This window comes from Phalaenopsis equestris, unplaced genomic scaffold (assembly GCF_001263595.1).
Source record: "Phalaenopsis equestris unplaced genomic scaffold, ASM126359v1 Scaffold000055, whole genome shotgun sequence".
NCBI classification, from domain to species: Eukaryota; Viridiplantae; Streptophyta; class Magnoliopsida; order Asparagales; family Orchidaceae; genus Phalaenopsis; species Phalaenopsis equestris.
Genome location: NW_018164497.1, coordinates 1,683,054 through 1,692,508, shown reverse-complemented (window position 1 = coordinate 1,692,508; position 9,455 = coordinate 1,683,054). Strand labels below are relative to the sequence as shown.

Below are 9,455 nucleotides of genomic sequence, written 5' to 3'. Positions count from 1 at the left end.
TATATATATACACATATATATATAACATTTAAATTTATGTCACAAAAAAATCAGTATTACTAATTTGTTAAAAAGTAAACGCATATTTTTTGTACATAAACTTATAAATGCTATAAAAATAAATAACAAAATTTATATTTATATATAAATATATAAAAAAAATTATGATGTATGCTTGTAAATTGTCCTTTAAGTATTTATGCACATACTTTGTTGTGGCAGTAAATTACGGCCAACACGAAAAAAGAAAAAACTGAATGGGCAACTTAACATGAAGATCATAGACACTAAACTAGACGGGCAGACATTACGTGATTGTACGAGCTTTATGAGATTTCGGGCCCATCTGGTACAACTTATTTGATGTGGTTCGTTTTGTAAACATCAGCTTACTTGTTTGGTTACTGCATTGGTGTCGCTTATCGTAATAGTTCGATCAATATTTCTTATAAATGCAGTTGTGGGCTTGACCCTACGGCTCGCATTCCTTCGCACAACTATTACCCCGCTGCCGCTCTCAACCTTGCCCCTCTTGACTGCGTTCCTTCGCCCGATTTCTTATCTAGTTGCCAGCCTCTCTTGCCTCTCTTCATCGATTATTCTTCTCTCGCGCTTAATGTTGCCTTTCACATCTTCCCCCTCCCTTTGATCTCTGATTATTGTGCTTTGTAAGTAATTTTCGATGGAATGCCCCTTCTGTATGTGATTTCTGAAGATTTTTTGAGGAGTGGTTTTCTTTATGCAATTTTTGGATGAAATGACTTTGTGATTTTTTGATTTTCTTTATGGAATTTGGAGAATAGAAGAAAGTGCGTGCTTGATGTGGAATCTTAAAAATGGATTAAAGAGGGCACTCATTTGTGGATAATAATTTTTTGGGTGCCCTCTATGTAATTGCCTCAAATTAAAAATATGGTTGCTTGATATGTTCATAACATTATTTCGAGTGGCCTGTCTGCAATTGCCTCTATACAATACTATAATTTTTTTTTAAAATTTTTGATCTATGAATTCAAAAATGGAGAAAAGATGCTGCTTCATTTGTAGATAACAATGTTTCAGGTGGCTTGTATGTCATTGCATCGAATTAAAAATATGGGATGTAAGAGGGTGCTTCATTGAGATGTGCATTGTGGACTGTGGTTAGGTGTTGCATGTTGTGGTTGTGGGTGGGTGTGTGATGTGGGTGTGTGCGTGGTGGCTGTGAGTGTGTGTGGTGTGGGGTTGTGTGTTTTGTGGGTCTTGATGTAGGTTGTGTTGTCGTGTGGTTGTCTGTGTGTGTTGTGGGTTGTTGTTAGGTGTTGTGTTGTGGTTTTGAGTGTGTGGTGTGGGGTTGTGTGTGTTGTGAGTTTTAGCTGGGTGCTACGTGTTGTGGTTTTGGGTGTGTGTGTAGTGTAGGGCTATGTGTGTTGTGGGTGTTTCATTGGTGTATAACCTTACAAAAAGGGTGCCCAGTATTTAATTGCCTCAAATGAAAAATATAGGAAGGGGTTTTATCAACACTTTTATTTTTTGAAGAGTGGGTTGTTTTGTGGTGTGATTGTCTGAGTGTGTTGTGGGCTATGATTGGGTGTTGTGGGTGTGTGTGTGTGGTGTGGGGCTATGTGCGTTGTGGGTCTTAATGTAGATTGTCATGTGGTGTGGTTGAATGTGTGTGTTGTGGGATTTGGTTGGGTGCTGTGTGTTGTGGTTGTGGGTGTGTGTGCGATGTGGGGCTGTGTGTGTTGTGGGATTTGGCTCGTCCAAATTCATTGAATCAACAAGTAACTACTCTTGGCACTTAAGCATGCGGTATTGGATGCTTAGGCGCGGCTCTCTCTGTTTCAACCCGACCTAACTCAAGTTAACCCAATCAGCTCAAATCACTGGATAAACTTAATTTATGTTAACCAAATCAACTGAATCACCGAGTCAGCCTGACCTAACTCAGGTTAACTCAATTAACTTAATCATTGGGTCAACCTAAACCCGACCTAGCTCCAGTTAACCCAATCAACTAAATCACTGGGTCAACCCGATCAAACTCATTAACCCAATTAACTGAACCACCCACCGAGTCAACCCGACCAAACTCAGGTTAACCCAATCAACTGGACCACCGAGTCAACCTGACCTAACTTGGGTTAATCCAATCAACTGAACAACCTAATCAACCTGTTTTAACTCGGGTTAACCCAAATTAATCTCAATCTGACTTAAATCGTATCAATCTGATCGAAAACTGATGTTGAACTTTATTTGAATCGAGTTTAATTAAAGATTGACTCAAGTTTACCCCAACTAAGACTTAATTCGAATAAACGATAAGTGAAATCAAAATTAGTTTAGCCTCTATCAATGTCTATCTTGAGTTAGATTCAACTTAATCCAGGAATCTTAACATGAATCAAATCAGCTTACCTCGGGTTAACTAGAATCTAACTTAATTTGATTTGGATCAACTAAGTTCCCCTAGGTGAGTCTAAATCAAATCTAGCCCTGCATGACTCTAGTGAAAATAGTCTAACCTGGGTCCGAGTTGTTAAATTTTGGTTGACTTAAGTCGATGCATAATCAATTTGAGATGAGCTCAAGTTATCTCAGATCGGTTTGAAGCTCACTTCGGATCAACCCAACTTAACATGAGCTAAGACGAATTCAACTTAGCTCAAGTATAGGTGATCGGAGGTTAAGGAGTGTTTGACTTTTATTTCAAGAATAAAAGCACACTTAGCTTCAGTTGGGGACAATTTGGGCCAAGGCACATACCAACACAAACGACACAAAATAAAATGCATCTTAAAATTTACTAGAACTTAAAATTTAACCACAAATTGCAACCTGGTTTGAGAAGACATTTTGGAAGAGGCAAACCATGACTACTAACAAAATATCTTTCAGTCACTTGTGATTAATCAAACTGCGAACCCCAATAAAAATGGAACCAAGGGATCTCGACAGTATCATCCCAAACATCAAAAATAAAACCCAAAAATAAACAATCTAACCCACTAATAAAGCTTAAATAACCTAAAATTTTTAACACCTAAAATCTGAAAAAGGCATTAAACTTAAATGAAACCCTAATGAAAAACTACATCGAACTCAACTTGAACCCCGATACCCGGGTAACCTCGATACCCTGGTCTGCGAGGATCTCTTGGACGACGCAACCTATGGTTGCTGACATTAATTTTATAGTTGGAGTAGGCTTGACCGCCTCTCAAACTAAGTAGATCTGGGAACCCAACAACCCTAGTAGGACGAAAAGCCATGAACATATTAATTGAGTTGTCCTAAATAAAAACAACAACCAACCAATCAAACCAAAATATATACAAAGTCTGTTTTGCAAGGCTGCTGAAGACAAAAGGTGGACATCACCCTGGATTTAGTTTGCATGTTATCAGCCAAGTTCCCTCTGGTCTGGGGTTCGATTCCCCCCGGTGGAGGGGTGCGGTATAATTCTTAGGCGCATCGGGAATGGTCGCGCATTCCTTATATATATATGTAGGGTTACTGAAGACAAAATGAGGCATCTCCCGAGATTTACTTTACATGTTAATAGGGCGAGCTAACTCTATTTTTTAGGGTCGGACATTCGAATCCTGGAGCAAAGGACGAACCTCAACTAAACCATTGACAATAAAAACATAATAGAATAGTTTGGAATTTTAATAGGACCCTTTTGAGTCTGCAAGCATCCTCTACTTTTAGGATGAGACTTTGAAACTCCTTCCTTGAAAACAGTGACATTCAAATTTTCTGAGGATGAGTTACAACCTTAATCAAGAGTTTTTTTAAGCAACCCAGTTGCTTAAGGTGTAATTAACTCTAAGGGTTTGCTCATATATGAAGAAGCCAGAATAGGTACAATAACCTGAATATCTGGTTATGGGCTTCTTTTTGTCAGATCTTCTTCACGAGTATGCCTTTGAAGTGACTTAAGGCTATCTTACTTTGAATATACACTTTGGAGCTATCTGCGTTAGGTCTTACCATGTGTTTGTTTTGTTTGTTCCTGTCATTGTATGTCATAGACCACTGATCTCTTCTTTCTTCAGATCACCGAGAAGATCTGAAAGAGGGTTATTTGAATAGAGAGGCTATATGACAGAAAACAAATTGGCGACTCCAGAACAATAACCACGACAATGGCATAATGATAGTAGATAAACGAACAACGACATCATGGCGAGCCGGGTCGGGCGGTGATGATTGCGTTGTTACACCATTTTTGGAAAGCTTCATTTTATTGTATATGAGATGTACCATCATTGTTGTATGTTGTTGCACCGTATTTGAGGTATATTATGGCACCATCTTCGAGAGGCGTCGTTACACCGTATTTGGGGTGCATTATTACACCATCATCAAGGTGTATCGCTGCACCGTATTCATAGTGCATTTTTATTCCTTATTTGTAAGGACTCATTGCACCGTATGTGGGGTGCATGCTGCATCGTCATCGGATTGTATTCAAGGTGCATTGTAACACCATCTTTGGGAAGCGTTAGTGTCGTATGTGAGGTGCATTGTTTAGCAGGAAGCCTCATTACTCTAAAATGTATGCCGAGATTTTGTAGCGCACATCATAATTCTATAAGGGGTTTCATTGCAACGAATCAGGAGCAACCAATTGTGGGTAGTGCATGTTGAAAAATTAGAGCGATGAAAAACAAGTCGACATAAATCCAGAAGAACACAGAGAGATTTAATGAGATTCAGCAAAGATGCCTACGTCATCGGGAGCAGAGCAGCGACTTTTTTTCAACTCCAGAAAATGTTACAGAATACAGAAATATCGACTTAGGATTACAAACAAGTCTATTTATAGCCCTAAAGTAAACTCTGAATACAATATGTGATTACAAAATTACCCTTCCACTCCAGCATCTATCTCTTATTTGGTATATGAGTCATACCTAACAATAATGTAATGTGTAGCCTATTAAGACGCCTTATTATTTACTTGATGGTGTAGTGCAATGTGCAGCCTATCTAAAATTATATAATTGGGCACACAATAAAAGAATAAAATACATAGATGGCGTAGTGTTGAATATTGTTCATTACATGATGATTTAACGACGGTTTATAGTTAATCTATTTAAAAACTATAACCGGTTACTGAGCTGCCCTATATATGAAATGCTGACTTGATGAATAACTGAATTTGAGCCTATGAGCTGGCAAACTTCAGTTGTCGACCTGACGAGTTTTTATAGTAAAAATGTGTGTTTTCAGTAGACTGCTCACTCCGTTGATTTAGTTGAGATGACATTTAAATAGATCCGACTTCAATTAGATTATATTCTTATTCTGTACAAATATTAATTTGAATTGTGCTACCATGCCTTTTTTACCTTCAAAAGCGAGAAAAATTTTTGGGTGCAGTGTCCAATCTGGACCGTCAAAAATTTAGAGTGGGTCTCACTCTAAAAATTTAAAAAAACAAAAAGATGTATTTCAGTGGTCCAGATCGGACACCGCACGCAAATTTTCGTGGGATGTCCGTACACAATAGTGCTCCAAAAACGATGCTTTGGGTTCTCTAATTAAAAAAATCATTAGGTATCGCGCCTAATAATTTCAGTGCTCATGGAACGCTTTTTAAACATTCAATCCACCAATCCAATCCCTCCAAAAATTCTATCCAAACAACAAAGCGCCAAGGATTGGCCCTCCACTAGTTCTAATAGCTCCCCACTTCAATAAAATTTGCACCTTTTAAAGACTTTTTTCTTACATATAAATTAAAAAAATTAAACTACTTCTAAACCAAAAATTTCAGATTTGATCTGCATTATGTTTAATCGAATGACTTGCATCTGGCATCCCTATCAGATCGATATTTCACTCTGGTAAAGAAAAGAGAAGCCTCTTCTTTTTGGCTCGCTGAACATTCACCGTGCCCACTTTTATAAATATGAATAAAATTTGGGCTCACTAGCTTCTAGCTAAGTAATAGCTATAAATACCCTTACCATGCAGCCTTTTTTTTTCAGTGCTTTTCACCTACAACCACAGTTAAAAGAAAAGCACAGTCCTCTTTCCCCTGCACTCCAAAGGTATTTTCTGAATCTGAAATAAGGAAAAAAGAAGATGGCCGGAGATGGAAGAGAAGAAGAGGAGATGAAAAAGAAGAACAAGTTGGGTGGTCTCAAAACCATGCCATTCATATTGGGTGATGATCAGCTTCTAATTTCTATGCTTCGTAAATCGACTGAGATTTATAGCTAAATTTTTTTAATTTTCTTGGTGCAGCAAATGAAGTCTGCGACCGGTTTGCAACAGCTGGTTTTAATGCTAATATGGTTCAATACCTTCAGAATGAGCTCCATCTTCCTCTTATTCAGGCCACTAATACTCTTAATAACTTCAGTGGCACGGCCAGCCTTACTCCGATCATTGGTGCTCTTATTGCAGACTCTTTTGCTGGCCGTTTCTGGACCATAGCCGTTGGATCTTTAATCTATCAACTAGTAAGTCACAGAAAATACAGAAAAGAAATTCAATATTTATTTTATTAGTTTATTTAAATCTTTATTTGCTTCGATATTTACATAACCAAATTATAATATTGTTATCTGCATCTAAGCGTTGTATGAGGGATACATTCAAATCGAGATTTTTAAAATCGATTTGGTTCCATATATAACTTAAAAAGTTGAAATTTTAACAAATGTTAATTATGTTGTTTATTTTTTCTCTGTTTTTTAATGTTTAGAAATGAAATATTAATAACACGTTGGGGGTGTTTTGGTATGATTAGTTGTTAGATTTAACATAAATCAAATCAAACATAATAATAAAGTTAGACAAATCTGCTGTTAAATTAAATCCTATCTTTGCTTGTTCTGTTTATTAAATTTGAATTTACAAATAAGTGGATTTAAGGGGAATTTAATCTTAATTGAACCAAGCATCATTTTGAATATAATAATAATTAGATTTAATAATTTCATTCATTTTGAGATCCATTCATATCAAATGATATTCTCAGCCAAATATATTCCAATATAAATAATTTCTAAATCATGCTGTCCTTATGAATTAAATAAATAAACAGAGATGCCATACCAACTTAACAGATTAAAACAAATATTGCGCACTGATCCTAAAAACTCAATTTACAAATCAATTAAATTCAGGGCATGATGGGAGTCACCATATCAGCACTCCTCCCCGTGCTTCGCCCGATGCCATGCCCTCCTCAATCCCCATCCTGCCAGAAAGCCTCAGCCTGGCAGCTCGCCATCTTCTACATCTCCCTCCTCCTCACAGCTGTCGGGTCAGGCGGGATTCGACCATGTGTGGTCGCATTCGGAGCGGATCAGTTCGAGCTAGACCGGCCGCAGCAGCGGCCCGGCGGGTCAGGCCAACGGCCAACATTGGAGCTTCTTCAACCTCTATTTCTTCAGCATGGGTGCGGCATTATTGCTGGCTCTCACCGTGGTGGTTTACATACAGGATAATGTGGGATGGGGCCTAGGTTTCGGTATACCCACCATCGTTATGTTCGTTTCAGTCATCGCTTTTGTTCTGGGGAGCCCTCTTTACATAAGGCGGAAGCCCGGCGGGAGCCCGCTGACTAGATTGGCCCAAGTGGTGGTGGCGGCGGTTCGGAAGCGGAAACTTGTGTTGCCGGAAGACAGCAACGATCTGTATCAGAACAAGCAGATGGATGCAGATATATCAATGGCTGGAAGACTGTTGCACACCGAACACCTCACGTGAGCATTTATTTACTCTTTCATTATTATTATTCACATTTATTGATTCATTGATAGATCTGTTAAAGGCTTTATCTACCAAGTAGGAGGTTAAATTTTGATTTAATAAAATATATAGTTTTAAAAGTTCAATAAGTTTAAGCATAGTTTTTTTTTTAATTTAATATATTTTAAATTTATTTTACATTAATATTCGTTAAACCAGCTTGCTCTTTATTGAGTGAGTTGGGCTTAGATGAAACTTGACTCATTAGCAAATCTGCTCATCTCTCAAGCCATTTATTAAGTTGATCGTGAGACTGCTCGTGAAATGGCTTGACTCAATCTATACATAAATTTATGATTAAATTCGCTTGAACATTTTAGTGTCCGTTTGGGGCAGCTTTTTTAGTGCGGTGATGTTTTAAAAAAGCACCTGACCTGTTTAGGTAAAATTGTGTTTTAGCAACTTATACGTTTTTAAAATATTGAAAACAAGTTTTCCACACCACATCTATCTAGGTGCGGTGACAGCTTTCTGGCAACAGCCTAACTTTTCCAGAAACATAAAAATTTTTAGTAGTCACCGCATCTAGCTTATCAGCAGATTATTTTTAATCAGCTTATTAGCAGATTATTTAATAAGTTACAACTACCCCAAACTGACCCTCAATTAAAATAAGAATTTAAAAATATTGAAAACACATTGCAAAAATTTTGAAAACACATAGCTGAAGGCCTTCTAAATTTCTACTAATATTATACTGCAGTTGATTTACTTCCGACACTAAATCACAAAAATTTTAAAACCTCTTGATTACTTTTGCATTAGTACCAAATAACTTCTAAGCAAGGAAGCCCTTAATAATTCAAGAATTCCTTGACCTAATGAATCAAATTTGAGTTACCTTCAACTTAAATTTTCAATTTTTAACACACAAAAAAAAAGGAAGTTTTCAAACATATTACAGAATTATAATGTCTTTATATATCTACGATTTAAATTTTATATTTATTTGCTTAATATTTTAATCTTCAAAAGTCATAAATATCACTAAAATTGATTTATCTAAGGAGAAAATTTTTATGCATTTATTTTAATGTGATTTAAATATCGGAATGATATAGAAATAATTGTAAGGTATTTAGAGTTCGGTGTATGAATAAATACTAAATACATAAAACTTTCTGTCTTTATGTAATTTTTTCTTAAAATATATTAAAATAGAAAACCAAAAAAATTCAAAATATTTAAATTAAAAAATTATTAAAGACATTTTAAGATTCTACATCCCTTCAATATTCAGTACGTTTTCATAAATATATTTTGATTTTAAAATAAATCATGAAATTTTGTCAATTATCTGAATTAAAATTTACAGAACATATCATCAATTATTGATAATTATATAATACAAATCGATAATTTATTTTAGATTTCTTTAGCCGTCTTATTTTCAAAAGTTGGTTAATTTAAAATTTTAATTATTGAAAATAAATATTTCAAAATGATAAATAATTGTCTTTTTTATGGGAGATTTGTTAGAAAATTCATGTTTCAACTTTATACACAAATTTTAAAATGATAAATAATTGTCTTTTTTACGGGAGATTTACATACATAACACGCAACTTTTAAACTTTTATATTTTTATATATTTAATAATATTTCATACTATAATATCCTAATCTTTCATGTCGCAACAAAAACATAATTATTATCAACCTTTAAAAATAGAATATATCTTTTTAAACATATAT

At 35.7% G+C, this 9,455-nt stretch overlaps 1 protein-coding gene across 1 annotated transcript in view; it reads left to right on the top strand.

Moving 5' to 3' along the window:
* Positions 1 to 6,003: 6,003 nt before the first annotated feature.
* The window catches only part of LOC110019414 (protein NRT1/ PTR FAMILY 3.1-like), an 8,303-nt gene continuing 4,851 nt past the window's right edge, over positions 6,004 to 9,455 (top strand). Inside the window, 4 exon segments of the mRNA XM_020717052.1 lie at positions 6,004 to 6,166; positions 6,247 to 6,464; positions 7,134 to 7,370; positions 7,372 to 7,715. Of these exon segments, the coding sequence (XP_020572711.1) occupies positions 6,085 to 6,166; positions 6,247 to 6,464; positions 7,134 to 7,370; positions 7,372 to 7,715 (881 nt within the window). The 5' untranslated portion in view covers positions 6,004 to 6,084.